The 21,344-nt window shown below is 35.8% G+C and overlaps 1 protein-coding gene and 1 pseudogene across 4 annotated transcripts in view; both read right to left on the bottom strand.

Annotated features, from left to right (window-relative positions):
• Positions 1-21,344, bottom strand: part of CWC27 (CWC27 spliceosome associated cyclophilin) — a 270,125-nt gene that overhangs the window by 138,246 nt on the left and 110,535 nt on the right. For all 3 annotated transcript variants that reach the window (XM_032279751.1, XM_032279744.1, XM_032279760.1), the window contains exon 11: positions 9,778-9,881. In XM_032279751.1, the coding sequence (XP_032135642.1) occupies positions 9,778-9,881 (104 nt within the window). The remainder of the gene's footprint in view (positions 1-9,777; positions 9,882-21,344) is intronic.
• Positions 15,131-19,815, bottom strand: LOC116552848 (annotated as a pseudogene). The gene has a single exon (XR_004269529.1). The product of XR_004269529.1 is annotated as a THO complex subunit 5 homolog pseudogene (transcript).

Genomic DNA, 21,344 nt, shown 5'->3' on the forward strand with positions numbered 1-21,344 from the left:
AGGCAGAAATCTACGACAGGAGTGGAGTCCTCCTGGAGAACCTCTGCTAGGGTAGTGCAGAAGAAAAATGTGAGGTTGGAGCCCCTAAACAGAGTTCCCACTGGGCACTAGCTAGTGGAGCTGTGAGAAAAGGGCCACTGTCATCCAGGCCCCAGAATAGTAATCTACCAATGGCTTGACCCATGCTCCTAGAAAAGCTGCAGACAGGCGCTCAAGGCCAGCCAATGAGAGCAGCCTCAGGGGCTGAATCCTGCAGAGCCACAGGGGCACAGCTGCCCAAGGCCTTGGGGAACCCATCCTTTGCATCAGCATGCCCTGGATGTGGGTCACAGAATCAATGGAGATCATTTTTGAGCTTTAGGATTTAATGATTGCCGGCTGAATTTTGGACTTGCATGGAGCCTATATCCCCTTTGTTTTGACCAATTTCTCCTATTTGGAATGGTGGCATTTACCTAATGCCTGTATCCCCATTGTATCTTGGAAGTAACTAACTGGCTTTTGATTTTTATAGCCTCCCATGCAAAAATGACTTGCCTTGTCTAAGATGAGACTTTGGACTTGGACTTTTGGGTTAATGCTGGAATGAGTTAAGACTTTGGGGACTGTTGGGAAGGCATGATTGTGTTTTGAAATGTGAGAAGGACATGAGATTTGGGAGAGGCCAGGGGTGGGATGATGTTTTGGCTCTGTGTCCCTACCCAAATCTCAACTCAAATTGTAATCCCCATGTGTTGAGGAAGAAACCTGGCGGGAGGTGACTGAATCATGGGAGTAGTTTCCCCCATCCTGTTCTCAGGATAGTCAATACTCAAGATATCTGATGGTTTAAAAAGTAGCAATCTCCCTCTCTTTTTCTGTGGCCTTGTGAAGAAGGTACTTGCTTCTCATCACCTTCCACCATGATTATAAGTATCCTGAGGCCTCCCCAGCCACGTGGAACTGAGTCAATTAAATCTCTTTTCTTTATAAGTTACTCAGTCTCAGATAGTATTTTTTACAGCAGTGTGAAAACAGACTAATATACAAAGCAACCCTAAGAAAAAAGAATAAAGTAGAGGTATCACATTACACATCTTCAAATTATACTTCCAGCCTATAGTAACGAAAATAGCATACTACTGGTACAAAAATAGACATATAAACTGATTGAACATAACAGAGACCCCTGAAATAAAGCTGCACATCTACAACCAAATGATCTTTGACAAAGTTGACAAAAATAAACAATAGGGATATTCTATTCAATAAACAGTGCTTGGAAAACTGGCTAACCATATGCAGAAGAATGAAACTGAACCTCTCACCATACACAAAAATTAACACGAGATAGACTAAAGACCTAAATGTTAAGACCTCACACTACAAAAACCCTAGAAAAAACCTAGCAAATACCCTTCTAGTGGTCTAGACACTGGCCTACAGAAAGAATTTATGACTAAGTCCCCAAAAGCAAGTACAACAAAACCAAAAATTGTTGATTGAAACCTCACTATAAATTAAAGAACTTCCACACAGCAAAATAAATTATCAACAGAGTAAACACTACCTACAGAATGGGAGAAAATATTTGTGAACTATGCACCCAACAAAGAACTAATATTCAGGATCTATAAGGAATTTAAATCAACAAGAAAAAAATGCTCTATGAAAAATAAGCAAAGGACATCAACAGACACTTCTCAAAAGAAAACATACAAGTGGCCAGAAAACAGGAAAAATGCTCAACATCACTAATCATCAGAAAGATGCAAATCAAAACTCTAATGAGATACCATCTCACATCAGTCAGAATGGCCAGTACTAAAAAGTCAGAAAATAACAGGTATTGGCAGCACTGCAGAGAAAAGAGAATGCTTATACACTGGTGGTAGGAATATAAATTAGTTCACTTTTTGTGGAAAGCATTGTGGAGATTTTTTAAAGAACTAAAAACAGAATTACCATTTGACCGAGCAATCCCATTACTGGGTACCTACCTAAAGTAAGAGAATTCATTCTACCAAAAAGACACCTGCAACTCATATATTTATTGCTATTCACTATTCACAATAGCAAAGACATGGAATCAACCTAGGTTTCTTTATTCAGTTCACACCAACAGAGAAATGGACAAAGAAAATTTGGTACATATACACCATTGAAAACTACACAGTCATAAAAAGGAACAAAATCATGTTGTTTGCAGCAACATGGATGTAGCTGGAGATATTATCCTAAGCAAACTAATGCAGAAACAGAAAACCAAATACCGCATTTTCTCACTTACAAATGAGAGCTAAATACCACATACATATGGACACAAGGAAATAATAAGCAACTCGGGCTTCCAAAAGGAGAAAGACAGGAAGGAGGGAAAAGGCTGAAAACTATCTGTTGGGTACTATGTTCACTACTTGGATGATGGGATCATTAGAAGTTCAAATCTCAGCATCACACAATATACCCATGTAGTGAACCTGCACATGTACCCCCTGAATCTAAAAATTAAAATTAAAAAAAGAACACAAAGCTTTCTTGTTTTGATGGGTTTCTTCCCAAGTGCTTAAACCCAAGGATAATATATTAAATTCTGAAATGAAGTGGCAATAATCAGCAAGTGTTAAGACTTGCCAGATGGATTCATAAAGCCAGTAAGTAATATCACTAGAAGCCTTACTAAGAATGTACACAAGTTCACACACATCCTTTTTAACAAAGACTATGATTAGGATTATAGACATGCAACTTTGACATTTGAAGAACATGAAGAAAAGCTTATTTGGGGATTTTCACTTATACAATATTTACATATAGCCATATTGATTATAGGCGTTAACTACAACTAACACAGCATTAAAATTCACATTTTCGACATGTATGACTTGGATAGAAAACCAAATAGAACCAAGAATAGTTATACATTTTTTTAAATAAAATTATTATTTTTATACAGTAATGTAAATTTGTTAAAGATTTTTCTGTTATTTAAATTTGCTTCTTAGAAGATCCCTGAGGAGTTCCCAAGGTATTTTATCCTTGGATTTATGATAAGAAAACGGAGTCACAAAGACTAAATAACTTCACTGTTAGTAACTGTAAGAGTCTTTTACAATTATTATTATTATTAGACTATAAGCTCTGGGGTACATGTGCAGATTCTGTAGCATTGTTACATAGGTATACACATGCCACGGTGGTTGGCTGCCTCCATCCCCTCTTTACCTACATTAGGTATTTCTCCTAATGTTATCCCTCCCCAATCTCCCCAACCCCTGCTATCCCTCCCCTAGTCCCTCGCCCCACAACAGACCCCAGTGTGTGATGTTCCCCTCCCTGTGTCCATGTGTTCTCATTGTTCAACACTCACTTATGACTGAGAAGTTGTGGTGTTTGGTTTTCTTTCCTTGTGTCAGTTTGCTGAGAATGATGGTTTTCAGATTCATCCATGTCCCTGAAAAGGACATGAACTCATCCTTTTTTATGGCTGCATAGTATTCCATGCTGTATATGTGCCACATTTTCTTTATCTAGTCTATCATTGATGGGCATTTGGGTTGTTTCCAAGTCTTCACTATTGTAAACAATGCTGCAATGAACATACATGTGCACGTCTTTATAATAGAACAATTTATAATCCTTTGGGTATAAACCCAGTAATGGGATTGCTGGGTCAAATGGTATTTCTATTTCTAGATCCTTGAAATCGCCGCACTGTCTTCCACAATGGTTGAACCAATTTATACTCCCAGTAACAGTGTAAAAGTGTTCCTATTTCTCCACATCCTCTCCAGCATCTGTTGTCTTCAGATTTTTTAATGATCTCCATTCTAACTGGCATGAATGGTATCTCAATGTGGTTTTGATTTGCATTTCTCTAATGACCAGTGATAATGAGCATTTTTTCATATGTTTGTTGGCTGCATAAACATCTTTTGAAAAGTGCCTGTTCATATCCTTACTTTTTGATGAGGTTGTTTCTTTTTTTTCTTGTAAATTTGTTTTAGTTCTTTGTAGATTCTGGATATTAGCCCTTTGTCAGATGGGTAGCTTGCAAAAATTTTTTTTCCATTCTGTTGGTTGCTGGTTCACTCTAATGATTGTTTCTTTTGCTGTGCAGAAGCTCCAGTAACTGTAAGTCTTGATATTGCCATATTTATTTTCTCAGAAGGTACAATATTCTAAAGCATCCTATAACCATTAGTGTTACACATAACATGCACCAAGTACTACTAACAAAATTACTATTAAAATTACCAAAATTAATGTATTTTTAGTCTTTCCATATTAGCAGGTATTACATGCATCCCAATGAAAACTCATACAGAAGATTGGTCTATATTGTACAACAATTTACTATATCAAGTTAACCAAAGGCTTTTAAAAATATCAATTATCTGCTTTTCAGTTTATTGGCAAACTAAATTGTTAGATAAATGTATAAAATGTTCAAAAGACCAAATCATCCAGATTTGCCAGAATACTTAGATTTTGTTTTGGACCAAAATAAAATGCTTTATAAAAGCCAGATATCTAGCCACATAGTCCAATAAAAAATTCTTTCCTGAATAGGTTCATTAGGGTATACAGCTCAATTTCAGAGCCAAGGTCAAATAACACTTTCAACTTCTTTTCTTGTGAGAATCTTACTATGCAAATACCTGTGAGAACCTCTGGATCTGTTTCCAGAGTTCATGTAGTTCTAACCTTGGAATATCTGTTAGCTGGGAAGGTAGGCTAAGTTCTGACAATCATTCAAGGTGTCCTAAAATTTTACTTTGTTTCCATAATGCTAGGTAGTGAGAAAGCTCATGGTATTATGTTTAATCATGAGGAAAGAATAATGACTAGACTTAGAAACTGCATAGAAACATGTGAATTTGAAATATGAAGTAGTATTTGCTACAATCACACATTTTTCATAATAAATTCATAGTCAATTTTCTACCACCATAACAGCAATACTTGCCAATTTTAAAAGATCACAGTAACTTCAGAGGAAATACAATTCTAAGAAAAAGTAATCCATAATGTACATCATAGGTGGTTCTAAAAAGAATTTTGCTAAGCATTTTAACAAGCTAGTGATAATAAAACATAATGAAATATTGCTCCCAGTAGCACTCTAACAGTATTAGAATCAAAATCAAATGGCCTACTTAGTGCCCGGCTCTTGGTTTCTAAAAACAATACTCCATTAGAGGAACCACAGTTCCTCAAAGAAGTGGTTGATTCCAGGTCCGGAGAAGGGAAAATACCAGATCAGCTGGAAGTACCTTGCAATGCCAGAAAGTAAGAAAGTGCTCAAAGGGTGGGGACAAGCTAAAAGGACACACAAGCCAACCTGAAAGAGCTACTAATGGCCAAAGCTGGAAAAATTTGAACAAAATAAATAATAATAGTTTGGGATTATAATACTATATAAATAATTTATGTTTAAATACAAATATATAAATAACATATATTATTATAACATTATTTATAAATGTCAATATATTATATAAACAATATATATTTATAAATATATTGGCGTAAAAATGTCAATATAAATAATTTATAAATAATATAAATATTCACAGGTCATATTGAAATAAAGATGTAAATGATAGAAGAGAAAAGTTCTTTCTGACAGAATTCCAAGTAATTAAAGTAGAAATCAGAGAGCTAGAAAGGCACCATTAGAACACCATAGTAAATAATTTTGTTAATAGGCAAGATCTACCATCTACCAATAGATGGTAAAGTTAGTAGAGAGAAGCTTGAAGAGAAACAGAGTATTTGTATAATGTCAAAGTATCTTCCCCTAAATATTTATAAATCTCAAAGGTAATAAGAGTAACTTTATAGAATAGCAACTCAGCAGACACTATTTTAACCAAGTGATAGAGGTAATATCATGAGCTATAAGACGGGAGACCGTGTGTTACTCCTGATATAATGAACTGAGAAGGAATACTATTTCTGTGTAATCCTCTCAAAAATAAATAATCACAATTCAATCAGAAAACATCAAACTCAAATTGAGAGACATTCCACAAAGTATCTAACCAGGACTCTTCAAAGTGTCCAGGTCATGAAAGACAAGGAATGATCCAGGAACTGTCAGAGATCAGAAGAGACCAAGGAGACATGACAAATAAATGCAATTCTATCCTAGATAGAATCATAGAACAACAACAACAACAAAATGATATTATTAGGGAAAATAGTGAAACTCTGATAAGGTCTGTAGTTAATAGTATTATTCCAACATTAATGGCATGGTTTTGATCACAAATCTATGGTCACAGAAGACCTTAAAATTAAAGATATATGGTAATTGTATTATTTTTGCAACTTCTGTATACGTCTAAAATTATTTCAAAATAAAACAAAAAAAGTAAGTAAATGGCACATTTTGAGATGAGAAAACATAATATCAATCAAATGACCCAATTTTTGGAGAAACTAAGTTTAAGTCATTTGGATTTACAGAAAATCCAGGTATTTCTATATGATATAAGTAAAGTTAACAGAAAAATAACTACTAATATAATTCTCTTTCTAATTATGCCATAAAAGTATTTTTGCACGGTTAACAATCATAAAAGCAGACTGAGGCTGGGCGTGGTGGCTCATGCCTGTAATCCCTGTACTTTGGGAGGCTGAAGCAGGCGGATCACCTGAGGTCTAGAATTCGAGACCAAGCTGCCCAATACGGTGAAACCCCATCTCTACTAAAAATACAAAAAATCAGCCAGGCATGGTGGTGCATGCCAGTAGTCCCAGCTACTCAGGAGGCTGAGGCAGGAGAATTGCTTGAACTCAGGAGGCAGAGGTTACAGTGAGCTGAGATCGTGCCACCGAACTCCAGCCTGGGTGACAGAATGAGACTCTGGCTCTAAATAAATAAATAAATAAATAAAAATACCTAACACCATAAAAACCCTAGAAGGAAATCTAGGCAAAACCATTCAGGACATAGGCATAGGCAAGGACTTCATGACTAAAACACCAAAAGCATTGGCAACAAAAGCCAAAATAGACAAATTGGACCTAATCAAACTCCACAGCTTCTGCACAGCAAAAGAAACAATCATTAGAGTGAATCGGCAACCAACAGAATGGGAAAAAATTCTTGCAATCTACCCATCTGACAAAGGGCTGATATCCAGAATCTACAAAGAACTAAAACAGATTTACAAGAAAAAAAACAAACAAGCCCATTCAAAAGTGAGCGAAGGATATGAACAGACATTTTACAAAAGAAGACATACATGAGGCCAACAAACATATGAAAAAATGCTCATCATCATTGGTCATTAGAGAAACGCAAATCAAAACTACATTGAGATACCATCTCACGCCAGTTAGAATGGTGATCATTAAAAAATCTGGAGACAACAGATGCTGGAGAGGATGTGGAGAAATAGGAACACTTTTCCATTGTTGGTGGGAGTGTAAATTAGTGCAACCATTGTGGAAGACAGTGTGGCGATTCCTCAAGGACCTGGAAATAGAAATTCCATTTGACCCAGCAATCCCATTACTGGGTATATATCCAAAGGATTATAAAAAATACTATAAGGACATATGCACACGAATGCTCATTGCAGCACTGTTTACAATAGCAAAGACCTGGAACCAACCCAAATGCCCATCGATGATAGACTGGACAGGGAAAACGTGGCATATATACACCATGGAATACTATGCAGCCATCAAAAACTATGAGTTTGTGTCCTTTGTAGGGACACGGATGAACCTGGAAACCATCATTCTCAGCAAACTGACACAACATCAGAAAATCAAACACCACATGTTCTCACTCATAGGCGGGTGTTGAACAATGAGAACACATGGACACAGGGAGGGGAGCATCACACACTGGGGTCTGTTGGGGGGAAATAGGGGAGGGACAGCGGGGGGTGGGGAGTTGGGGTGAGATAGCATGGGAAGAAATGCCAGATATAGGTGATGGGGAGAAAGGCAGCAAATTGCACTGCCATGTGTGTACCTATGCAACAATCTTGAATATTCTCCACATGTACCCCCAAACCTAAAATGCAATTAAAAAAATAATAATAAATAAAAAAATAAATAAGTAAATAAAAGCAGATTGAAATTAGCTCTGTTAAGAATCTTCTCTTGTGTATTAAGAAATCAGTCTTAAGACTCACATTTTTCTTTACCTATTTATTATTTCAAAGGGAGATAAATAAATAAACAGCATTATTCATGTCTAATATAGGCCCTGCCTGTATGGCACTATTATAGTATACCTATTGCATTTCTTTCCATCCTACTAGATCATGAACTATAAGTCACAATGTTATACTCCTAGTCCAGCATAATGCTTAAGACATGAGGGTACTAATAATTATTAGCTCCAAAATGAATAAAATATTTGTTTTATATTTCATTCTTTTTAGTTGAAAGATATTTCTAGTTGAAAGAAATAATTTAAAATACTTTTAATTATAAGAAAATAAGAAATAGTCTTCTAAGAAAATCACTTATAAACCTAAAAATAAAAGAATCCTGACTGTACTTCTTTCAAATCTCATTACTGATAATACATTGTTTCTATTCTGAGTTATATTTTGCCTACATGATATAGTCACAAATAAGTTTATCCCTTCTTCTAAATTCAGTTTATAATTTGTGCCATTATGTTTCAGTTACTTTTTAAATAATTAGTTTCATGCAAACATATACTTCAGTGATTTTCAATTCTTCATGAAGTATGTATAATGTCTGTCTTTACAGAAGTAGTCATTGGGGACTTTGTACGAGTAATCTGAGAACTATACTCTTTAAATAGTTATGTGGTATTAATTGTGCTACTTAAAATAAACAATAATAATATCTATGGCCAAACATTGTGCCACTGTTCTGTATTAAAATATGTAGTCTTTAAGGCCAGATGCTACATCTTATTCTTTAATATATCTCCATTGACTGTTAACAGAACCTGATACATAAAACACTTTTGGCTTTCAAAAGCATGAAAATATCAAATACATATGTACAAAGCAAATTTCTGATATTAAATTTAGTATCATTATAAGAGGCAATTGAATAAAATTTCTAATCATGTTCACTGAATGTACAATACAATTTACCACTGTAAAAAGAAAACAGATGAGGGTTCCAAGCCGTTGTTTCAGAAACTGAATATTATATGCTTTATAGCTGAAACAATTTTAAACTGTTAAAGATCATCAATGAAAAAGCTTTTTTTGAAGCTTAATAAAAATCATAGTGAAACAAAGAACCTAGTTAACCTGTATAAAACAGCAGAATGTTATTTTGATCAGCTTTAACAATACTTTAGATTTTCTATGTCTTAATGTAAGAGTAAAAACAAAAACCAACAAAAAACAAGATTAGGTGTTTAACACTATTTAAACCAACACACAAATGTTTACCTCAGTCCCAAATACAGGGCCCAAACACTTCAAAAATATGCTTTAAAGAATATGTAATATATATATTCCACCCTTGTGTACTTTTAATCCAGTTAGATGCTATGGCAACCTTTAAGTTTTGCTAGATTTCAAGTATTCTGTTAGTTTTCATGAAGCTTGCTTAAGAACAATAGTTATCATCCCATTTGCATGTATTAAACACACACACACACACACACACACACACACACACACGCCCAAACTCACAAAGGAGGAAAAGAGGAAGGGAAGAGAAAATGAGAAGAATGGGAGAAGTGAAGAGGTGAAAACAGGAGAGAGCAGGGAGGAGCTAAGAAAACAGAGAAGGAAGAGTATCAAGGGAAAAAATAAGCCTGATAAATGCTCTTACCTTCACCTGCTTTTTCTGCTTGTTTTGATGCATTTTCTACTTTTTTTTGTTTTGCTGCTAAGAGTTCCCGTTTTAACTGTCTTGCTTCTTTTCTGAGCTCTTCACTATAAAGCAAAAAGAGTTATGTAAGTATATAATACAATGAGAGTAAAAGTTATTTAGCAAAACAGAATTGTTAGTATACTACATCTAAGAAAAATAAAGTGAATAATGTAATTTGTTTATTTTGTTTCTGTGTACATATACTTGTGGTATAGAAACACACTTAAAGGATTTTAAAAGTTCTAATTTTTTCATAATAGTAATACAAATAATTATTAAATATATCCCCTATCAAATTATAAGTGATAAATGACCCATTACCTTTCTAATTCACAAACAAATTTAACGGTCTAGTTTTAGTTTAATAATTTATGGAAATAGTAGATCCAAAAAAATTTTTAATATAAATATTACTTATTAAATATGGACATACACAAAAATTGGCTTCAAAACTGGTAGAATTCCTGAACTGGTACCAGTAACTACCATTTATTAAGTAATTATTACATGCTACGGGTCATGCTAAAAACTTTTAAAACTCATTTGATTTTTAAAACCAAGTTTTTAACTCATTTAATACTATAGTTTGGCATATAATTTCCTTTTAATTTGCTGGTAGTTAAATCCATCAGGATGAGGTTTGATGATTAATACAATCATGTGTTAAACACAAACTTAGAAGTAAAAGTTGACTTCACTACAAGACACTACCTAAGTGACTTGTTTCTCCATGCCAGTTTTAGGTCAGCAGATTCAAATTCACGCCTCATAAAGAATTATTAACTACTCATATTATAAACCCTTAGGGTTACTTGTGACTACTCAAGACTGTGCATATATTATCTATGAATGTACCCACTGTATTTTCAACAACATCTAGAGTAAATTATGGAAACTCAAAAACTATAAACCCAAGCAGGCACTCCACTCTGAAAATGGTTATCAAAGATATTCAAGCCAATGTTTAGTGTAATCTGAAGTCTAGATAATCACATATCTGATTTAACCTTTAGTGCTTCTTCCTTATCCCATATCCTATACTGTACCTTTTTACCAACTGCCTTGTATTAGAGTTACCAAACTGCTGGGCCTAATGACATGTATAACTTAGTTCTTTTCATCTTTTTTCCACATCAGACACACTTTGCATCTGCTTGGCCGCCAAGATCCTGAATTCTGAAACTTCCCTCAGTTATCAAAATCCACTACCTTTTTAACTTTTCAGCCTTTCATTCCTACTAAACTTGCATGTACTCCCATAATAATGAAAGCCAATTGCTTAACTGTAATTCATGATCCATCAGCCCCATTCTAGCCCTAATTGGCTATCTATCCATACTGGATGCTATGACCAGTCATTCCACTGATGACCTCATCAGCACCCATAATTTCCTTGACTTGTTTGTCCTATGGATATATCATAATCACTTGGAAGAGCTTGCTAGCAACATGTTGGGGAAGACAAACCTCCAGGGAATATAGTAACTTTAGATGTGGAACGCTGCCTGGAAATTTGCCCTTGTAACAAATTCCCCAGATGATTCCAGTATGTACTCAGGTTTGGGATCCAATGCTTTAGGATATTATTATAGAAATGATCTTCACTCTTTTGCAATTTCAAGCACTTCCACTTCATTGATCCTTTTATTCAGCAAACAAACAGGCTCAAATTTCTCTGGACTCAGCTCAAATCAAGTGATTATTATCTTCATAAATGGACTTCATTCTTGAAAGAATAGTTTACATATACAGTCTGCTTTATCAACCTCTAACTTCTTAAATTCTTGCAATCTATCCCTTGTACACTCCACTGAAACTGCTTCTATATCAACCAAATTCAATGGCCTTTTCTCATTCCTCCTCTTCTTTTATGGCCTCTATCATTCAATGATGTTAATTACTCCTTCCTTCTCCTTTCTTCTTGGAATTCTATCCCAGTCAGGCTTAGATACCATTTTAGCATTTTAAATCTCCAATTATTCTCCTAGTTACTCTTTTTCTTCCCATATTATAATTGTTGACATTTTTCTCATCAGTATTCTTTATATACTGGCATTTTAGTCTAATCTCAACATCAACTATCACTCCTATATAGGTTATTTCCAAATCTAAATGTTTTGCCTTGATTATGGTCCTCCATTTCTTATCTTTTATAAATTCTGTGTAGATTAACTCAGAAATTTAAGGTAAGACACATTCTGATATAGTTTAGCTATATCCCCACCCAAATCTCATTTTGAATTGTAGTTCCCATAACACCCCCGTATTGTAGGAGGGACCCGGTGGGAAATAATTGGATCATGGGGGCAGTTTTTCTCATATGGTTCTCATGATAGTGAGTGAGTTCTCATGAGATCTGATGGTTTTATGAGTCTGGTATTTCCCCTGCTGGCAATCATTCTCTCTCGTGCCACACTGTGAAGAGGTGCCTTGGGCTATGATTGTAAGTTTCCTGAGGCCTCCCTGGCCATGCAGAACTGTGAGTCAATTAAACCTCTTTTCTTTATAAATTACCCAGTCTTGGGTATGTCTTTATAAGTAGTGTGAGAACAGACTAATACATATAAAATTTTAAGTTTCCTAGTAGCTAGATTTAAAAACTAAAAGGAAACATTAATTTTTACGTACTTAATACATCCAAAATATTACCATTTTAAAATGCAACCAATATAAAGAATATTAATGTGATATTCTACACTCTCTTTTTGTACTAAGTCTTTAAAATCCAGTGTGCATTTTACACTTATAGCAAATCTCAATTCAGACTAGCCTCATTTCAAGGACTCAACTCTAGAGAAACAGCAGGCTGGACATCTCAACATAATCACAAATTCTTTATGTCCAAACCTGAAATCCTCTCCTTATTGCCCACATTTGTTCAATCTTCCTTGAGTCTCTATTTGATCATGGAACCATAATATTTCTAATGATCAGAATTTAAATTTCCCTTGGACTCTCTTCCATTTTCTTTTATTGAATCAGTGTTGAGGTACATCATTTTCTAATCTCTCTCACATATAACAGCTCCTCTTGATTCTAACCGTCAATGCCCAGTTTGGGCTCTCATTACGTATTCTCAGATAAGTACAATTACTTCCTATTTCTTAAAGCTGTATGAACACAACTGTAGAAATTCCATATTTACTCAGCATGATATAAAAATGTAACTGGGTAGTTGCTGCACAGGGAACAGCAAACATATCTTCCATTTACTCCACCAAACATTCCTATCTTTTTATTATGCTGCATTTTATGGTTTTCAACTTGGTATGTAGTTCAGTCATTTAGATGATGTTTTCCAAAGACTAAGGTCTTTGAGGTAGAGATTATCTTGAGAGTTGAAGAGGAAATGTTGCATTTCTAGGCTAGGCAAACTAGTTATAAGAATAATTTGACATATACAAATAATGAGGCAAAGAAAGTATATACTGTTTAAGACACTACTTTACAGGGAGTAGAACATAGCTATTACAAGACTTAACTTTGGATTCAGAAAGAACTGATTTAAAAGCCAACTCTATCACTTATTAGCCAGGTGACCTGAGAATAGCTACTTAACTTCTCTGAGACTCAGTTTATTCAACTATAAGTTAGGGATAAGGTATGTAAAATATTGAGCACACTTTACATGTTCAACAAATGGTAACTATTATGATTTAGGTCATCTATTTAAAATAGTACCACTGTTAAGAGTTGTCTGTCATATGGGCATAGTTCTTTATTACATTATTTATCATAAATGAATGTTATCTCTACTGTATATAGCAACCAACTCTGTTCATTTTAAAAGGACAATTAATGCATAATGCTGGCTTCTAAAAATCTATCTTTAAATAGTCAAAGATTTAGACATACTATTGATGTAGCCATATAATATACAAACTGAGCAATGACAGATTATTAAAAATTGCTTCATTATGCTGACTTTTTCAAGTGATTGAAGATTTACAATGTTGTCAAAATCTTTGAGACTATTCAAGCAACACCAATTGTTAGTAGTAACTTTTGAAATGAAGTGTAAGTTTTTAAATCAGTCTTTAGATTACAGTCTAATTTTAGGATTCCCAATCTTACATTCTCTTGAATATCATCCTATCCACTGGCATCAGAATATATTTAAATATGTTAAAATGAGAACTAAAATTGTAAGTTTGGCAGTATATGTCACCATATACTGCCAAACTATGAGCTTACTTTAGAGTCCAGGCAGCACTGTCTTGGCCTCCTCAAAGCCTAGTATCTGCTTAAATGGTAAAAGAAATGGCTTTTATAAACTGTTACTAACTCTAAGCCATTAATTGTTTTCCTCACAGTTACATTTCATTTGAATGTTAATATAGTTTGCATGACATCAGCATTTATCCACCAGATATTTCTGTATTGCATATATTTTTTATCTAGTAAATCTGCAATAAGTAACCCTAATGGAAAAAAGAATTTCTTAAAAATAAATAAATAAATAAATAAAATACCAGCAGCCTAGAAATAACAGTAGTTTTATATATTTAGTAATGGCAAAGAAATTACTAATTCATTTAGCAATTTTGGAACACCTAATATTTATATGGTAACATTCTGGGTACTGGCACAGAAATCAAGATGATTAAGAAAGGGAACCTTACTTTGCTAGGTTCTTTAAATCAGTTATCTCCTCTATCACTTAATAATCTTTTTAATGAACTGTGATATGGTCATTATATAGGTAAGAAGGCTAAGGTTTATGAAGATCAAATAAACACCTCACTTGAAGACACATAGTGATTAAATGATAGAGCTAGAAACTAGAAATGGAACTATCTGAACTCCAGGTCTATGCTCTTTCTATTACGTTTCATGGACATCTTGAGAAAGTCTTCAAGGAGCCTAAATCCCAAGGAGGGATATAAGCCATGTACATCAATAATAAAAACAGCACATAATAAAAAGCAGCAACTTCCATGACAAATAAATGACTGAAGCATTTTGAAATTCAGTGAAGGAAAGAGTACTGCAGGACAAATAAGGGATGGTCTCACAGAGGAAGCATGTGAACAGGGCCCTGAAAGGTAAGTAGGAATTAGCTATTTACAGACAGAATGAAGAGGCATCCAAGCAGTCTGTCTAAACCAAGACAGGGAGATGGAAAAACAGGGTGCATGCTAAAACATGAAGGTATTTGGCTATTGCATAAAATAATTTAAAGTGGGCAAGGTAACTAGTAATAAAAGATAGCGCTGGGAAAAGAATCTGGGATAAAGTATAAATACCAAGCATTTGTGAGTAGTGACAATATTTTCCTTCAATTTTTCTATACCTTTGGGCTTTTCTTTTTTTTTGCAACCAATTTCTCAACTGCTCTTAGTGTCTTCATTTAACCCACTATCCACCCATTTTAATACCTTACTAGTAATCCACAGACTCCTTAAATGGCTCTCTCAAAAGTAACTTATGACCTCCTAATCACAAATTTCAATGGCTTCCTATTAGATTGTAACTTAGACCCTGAAAAGAATCCAGCTTTGTTGAACATCTTACCCCCCTTTGCCCCTCCCCTATCTCAGACATAGTGTTCTCATGAGATCATAGGACACTTATGATCTTATCCTACCTCTTTGATATTCTTTCCCTGATTCCATGGGTTCCACTTTTCTACCTTTTGCTTTTCAAAATTAGATGCTTCTCAATCTTCTTTCCTCTCTATAAATTTCATCTACACTCAGGACTTCAATTCCCTCTGTCTTAATGCAGCCAACATATAAAATCAATATTATTAGTCTATGCTTTTTACACATTTTCATTCTCAAGATTAATGTTTCTGATCGTCAGATGAGTAATTGCACTAGACACACCACAAATGTATCAAATTTACCATTTTTAAAGTCAGATTGATAATGCAGGCTCCTCAACAAACACCAACTAATTTCTCTCTTTTCTATTTCTGATCCCACCTTCTAGTATCACTCCCTTACTTACTACATCTTTCCTTTTTCCTTTATAAAGTCTCTTTCTTTCTGTGGTTAGTGACAACAATCTAGTTTGGGCCATCAGGACTTCACCATTGCAAGAGTCTTCTACTTGGTCTATATGCCTCTGTCTGACCTTTCTTCCATTCATTTTATAACATACATGCCAAATCCTGCAGTTCTACTCCCCTGATCTTCATAGCTCCCTAAATCCTACTGAATTATGTACTAATTTCTTTCCTAGGTAATTAAGTCTCTACCATGACCTAACTTAAAGCTACTTTATCTCCCACATATCTTCTATAGTTACCTTAAATTTCAGTCAAAACATACTAGTCATAATTACCTTGGCAAACTGAGCTTCAGTACACATAGTCCTTTGTTCATGCCATTACAGCTACTTAAAATGTTGTTTTTCCCCTATTTCTGTCCACTAATCTTCCTCATCTTGTAAGCCTTCATGGAGAAAGTGGCATTTGAGTATAGCTCTGGGGAAAGTTGTCAACTTCATTAATCCTCAGTTTTCACATCTATAAATTGTGTCTGTATTCAATATATGTAATATGCAAAACTGATACAAAGATTTAGGATTAATATGAGTAGGCAGACAAGCAGGTGTTTTTTTTTTTCTTCTCTATCTGTAACCCAGGACAGTGCTGACTAATAGGTGCTTAGAAGGCATTTATTTTTATATTCAAAATATACTACAACCAACTCATGACTTTTAAATTACATTAGCAATTTAAAGAATTAAAACTGTGAAAATTAATGATAAAGTGATACTAATTATTATACTAAAGATATCTACTCTAATGCCAGGGATAAATTGTTTTCTTCCTTTTAAAACTAATGTCAACTTATAGCATTCCAAATGATTAGACAAAGCATTTGGGTGGGGGTTGTGGGAAGAAATGTGTTTACCAAAAGACCTAGATTCAACATCATTATTTGGTCCATTAAAAGGCAAATAGTTCTCCTTCTTTGCCTCAGTTTCCTCATCTATTTTTACTTAGAAAAATAGTCTAAGTAAGGCAAAAAATAGTATTTCTGAAATACATAATCAAAATTATGAGTATAAAACGTTATGTCACACAGATCATTTTATTTTAATTCCTTTGGCTTTAGCCTTTTAAAGCCCATTATGAATTAAAATTATTTCCTTAAATTATTTTCATTCACATCTAAGTAGTGAGATGCTGAATGTTGACCTTCATCCTAGAGACAAAAAAACTGAAGTACAGAAATAGCAAGAGACTTTTCAAAATTATCCAAGTCAATAATAGAATTTTAACATGACACCGACATCTTAATTCTTTTTTTTTTTTCAGGTGATGCTTTTTAATCGGATGGTGTCTTTGGAGACTATCAAGAGTCATATGTGGGCCAGAGCAGTAAGCAAAAGCCCAGTACTCAGGGCGAGGCCTCGGGGAAACAACGGGCTGGGTGGGAGGTCAGCGATGGCTGAAGAATCCCTGAGGATGGTTGTATTTAAACGGCTTCATCCTGCCAGGACCCCTGAAGAGCCGCAGACACATATTCTCCTGCGGAAATTCCTTCGGCCCCTCCACACTGTCGTCATGGCTTTCAGTCTCCAGGTAAACATCCAGCAGCACACACAGCTGCTGCAGATGGTTGGTCAACAGCTGGTGGCTGGGCCAAGGGCCACACAGCTCCCTGCAGCAAACATTGATTTCGCTCTCCATGGCCTGAAAGTTGTCATTGTTGCTGTTTGTTTTCTCCCCTTTCCAGTTCAAACAGAGCTGAAAAATAGGTGCGATGGAGGAGTAGCCAGGGTTCAACACCACAGTAGCCTGCAGTGTGGCTCTGTCCCTTTCGATGACTGCCATGTAGTAGAGATTGGTGTCCCCAGCCAGCCCCGCCTCCACAATGTCTTTGGTAAAATGCAGCTCCATGTAATCCTCATGGGCAACTGTCATCCACTTCACCAGGCAAGAGACAACATTGGCAGGGAAGAGGTACTGGCAATCACTGGTAACTGGTGCAATGCCATGCTCTAGGGATGTAAACTGTTTGTGGAGGGTCACGTGGGACTGCACCCTGGTCTTCCGAAGTTTCATGGTGGTCTCCATGTGGCTGGTGCTCAGTGAGTGGCCAGAAATCACTGTTTGCTGGCGCTGCTCTTTGGGAAAGTAGAGACCATCCAGCTTCTGTACCCACAAAAAGGAATGATCTAACTCAAGTACATAGTTGCTCAAAGTCAGGATGCCGACTTTATCAAACTGATACTGATTGGCTGGATTTGGAGTTTTCTTTCCATGATCCCTAGGATACAAGCAATTCAGGACTGAGTCAGGAGACAGCAAGTCACCTGCACTGATGGGGGTGATCAGCTCCGTGGCAGTTGTCACTTTGGCTTTTACTGTCATGATATTCAGGTTCATGAGGTAGAAGAAAGTCAGGTGAAGCACACTGTCATCTTTACACTTCAGGTCAAGCATGACGGACAGTGGGTGACTTGTCTGCGTCTCCTTGTGTTTGTCATCCAACTGAACCCCCAGCGTGGGTCTCCAGCGTTTTGTGGTCTGCTCCTCCTCAGCATCCGAGTCACTCTCGTCATCTTGAGAGACCTGTGGAGGCTTGAACAGAGCCTTGGCTTCGTCCACTCTGCCTTCAGTTGCCACAGATAACTTAGTCTCATCACAGGCCTGCCCATACGCAGTGGCCTGAACAAAGAGGAAACAGAGGGGAGGCGGCAGGTGCCTGGCTGTCTCATCCTGCTTGTGAGCCTGGTCGGATGGCATAAACAGGTACTCCTGCACCGGAAGGGAAGCCTGCATGATGCTGTTGAGGCACAGCTGGAGGCTGCTCAGGGACTCTTTCTTCACCTCAGTTTCCTTGAGGATCTTCTCCTTGTTGGATAGGCATTCACGGTACTTCTCTGCCAGCCTTTTACATTGCTCCAGCTCCCAGTCCAGATGTGCCAGTGTTTGCTGGTGAGGGTCTCCCACGGTGACTTCAGCCTTGCTGATATCTGGTGGAGCCTCCTTATAAAACTCCTCTAAACTGACCAAATCAATTTCTTCATGCTTTGACTTAAACTCCAAACATTTGGTGATCTCCTTCTGTAGGTGCATCACCTCATACAACAGGTTCTGGAGCTGCCGGTGATAGGCATCCACTTTCTGCTTAGCCTCGTGTGTTTGATCTCTTCCTTTCTTCAACCTGGTGTGGGCTAATCGGTTAAGCTTTTTCAAAGTCGTGAAATGCACACAGCTCTGGACCCTCTGTTCTTCTATTTCAATTGCCACATTCTTGCCACCCCCGCTCTTCAGGTCTTGGATCTCAGCCATCAGCCTCTGTAGCTCCTGGCAGATGTCTTGTATAACTCATCGTCTCTGCCAGGGTGCTGCAGATCCACCTCAGCCTCCTCACTGTAGTATTTACCTTCCTGCTTGGTGTCAGATGGATTCCGCTTTCCTTAGCTGGGGCTCCATTGCTTCAGATCACTTTGGGCTTCCATTTTTTGCTTGATTCTGATGACAGGGTTGTTCCTTGATGTCAAGAGGAAACAGCAGAGACCTCACAGCTCTGTGAACCTGGGACTGGGGACATCTTAATTCTTTACTGTATGCAGTTTCACTTAACCTGCTAATCACCTACTAAGTGAAAAGTAATTTTAGACTATTATCTTACCTTTAAGTTAAATGTTTTATTTATTTACAATTTTTATTGATTTATAATATTTGTATATCTTATCGGCTACATGTGGTATTTTGTTACATGCATAGAATATGTAATGGTAAAGTCAGGATATTAAGGATATCTATCACCTCAAGTGCTTAACATTTCTATGTGTTGGGTACATTTTGAATCTTCCCTTCTAGCTATTTTGAAATATGCAATCCGTTATTGTTAACTATAGTCACCCTCCTCTGCTATTGAGCATTGGAACTTATTCTGTGTTTCTACTTATTATCCAATCTCTTTTCATCCCCCACAACACACAAACCCAGATGCCTCTGGTATCTATCATTCTACATTCTACCTCCATGAGATCAAGTTTTTCAGCTCCTGCATATGATTGAGAATACAATATTTGTCTTTCCGTGTCTGGCTTATTTCACTTAACACAATGACCTCTTGTTCCATTCATGTTGCTGCAAATGATAGGATTTTATCCTTTTATGGCCAAGTAATATTTCACTGTGTATTTACACCACAGTTTCTTTTTCCACTCATTCATTGATGGACTCCTAGGTCAATTCCACAGCATGGCTATTGTGACTAGTCCTGCAATAAACAAGGGGGTATAGATATCCCTTTGATATAACAATTTCTTTTTCTTTAAATAAATATCCAGTAGAATGATTTAAGTTGAATATATTCTATACAACAGGAGATACTATAAATAACTACATAAGAAACTTTTTATTACTACAGTGCCAATATATTTACAATTTTTATCAGACTGTTCATATTACTTGATTACAGTAGTTTTTTTAAATCCTGCAATTTTTTTTTTAACTGAGCAACTTTTGAACATGAGATTGAGGATTTAAAATGGCAATGTCAAGTATCTTGCATAACTGTCAGTCAGTTTTCATTTTTTCCCAGATGCTCTTTTCATTTTCTCCAGTTTCTAGGAATGTGCCTTAGGAAAATTTTTAGTTATACCTATTATTTTTGCTTACGTCATGAGAAATATTATTTTAATGTAAGGGTGATGAAGTCAAGCACAGATCTTCTCTAATATTCACATTTTAAAAATTGATAAAGATTATCAAGATCTGAGTATTTGACATGCTGTTGAAGAAATCTTAAATCTACATAAGTGGAATATGTGTAAGTTTCTTAAATATGACGGTAAATGAATTTGCTTAGAGGCCTTGTTAAACAAGCTGATGGTTAAACACATGCTCATTACAGATCATTGTTTCTTGGACCTTGGATGTAGCACTTGCAGTTAGTTTAAGCCTGCTATTTCCCAACATCTGATGAGAATTCATAACACAAGGAACTGATTGAAAAACAAACAGTATACCCTTCATGGTCTTTAGTCTGCTGCTTTAATCACAAAGATACCCAATCTGTTTGTAGTGAAACAGCTCAGCTATTGATGAAATCATAAAATAGCTGTAATAAAAGCCCATCGTATATATTAAAATTATAGATGTTTTGCACAATTTTTAGACTTACGGTATCATCAGCTATAGCAGAGATGTAGGTTTACTATATTTCAAAAAGTGCCAAAATATACTGTAGTTTATACATATATTTTGAAAGTATGTACTTACATCATGCAAATATCTAACAAAAGTTAATCATTGAAACTCAACTGTGTGTTCAAAGCTCTGTTTTACCTATTACTAGCAGTACAGCATTGGACAACTAAGTTAACCAATCTAAGCCTCATTTTACTCACATAGAAATGAAAAGAATAGTAGGTTGCTGTAAGAAAGAACTAAGATTCTATGGAAATTACTTAGCATACTTAACAGAGTACTTGGCCCAAGAAAATACTAAATAGAAATTTGCTTCTCTTATTATGATTGTTCTCACCTTCACAACTACTACTATTCATGTCCTTGCTATTTACAGAATCTATTACTGACAAAATAAGAT

This window comes from Sapajus apella, unplaced genomic scaffold (assembly GCF_009761245.1).
Source record: "Sapajus apella isolate SASKATOON/1434 unplaced genomic scaffold, GSC_monkey_1.0 scaffold1, whole genome shotgun sequence".
Lineage (NCBI taxonomy): Eukaryota > Metazoa > Chordata > Mammalia > Primates > Cebidae > Sapajus > Sapajus apella.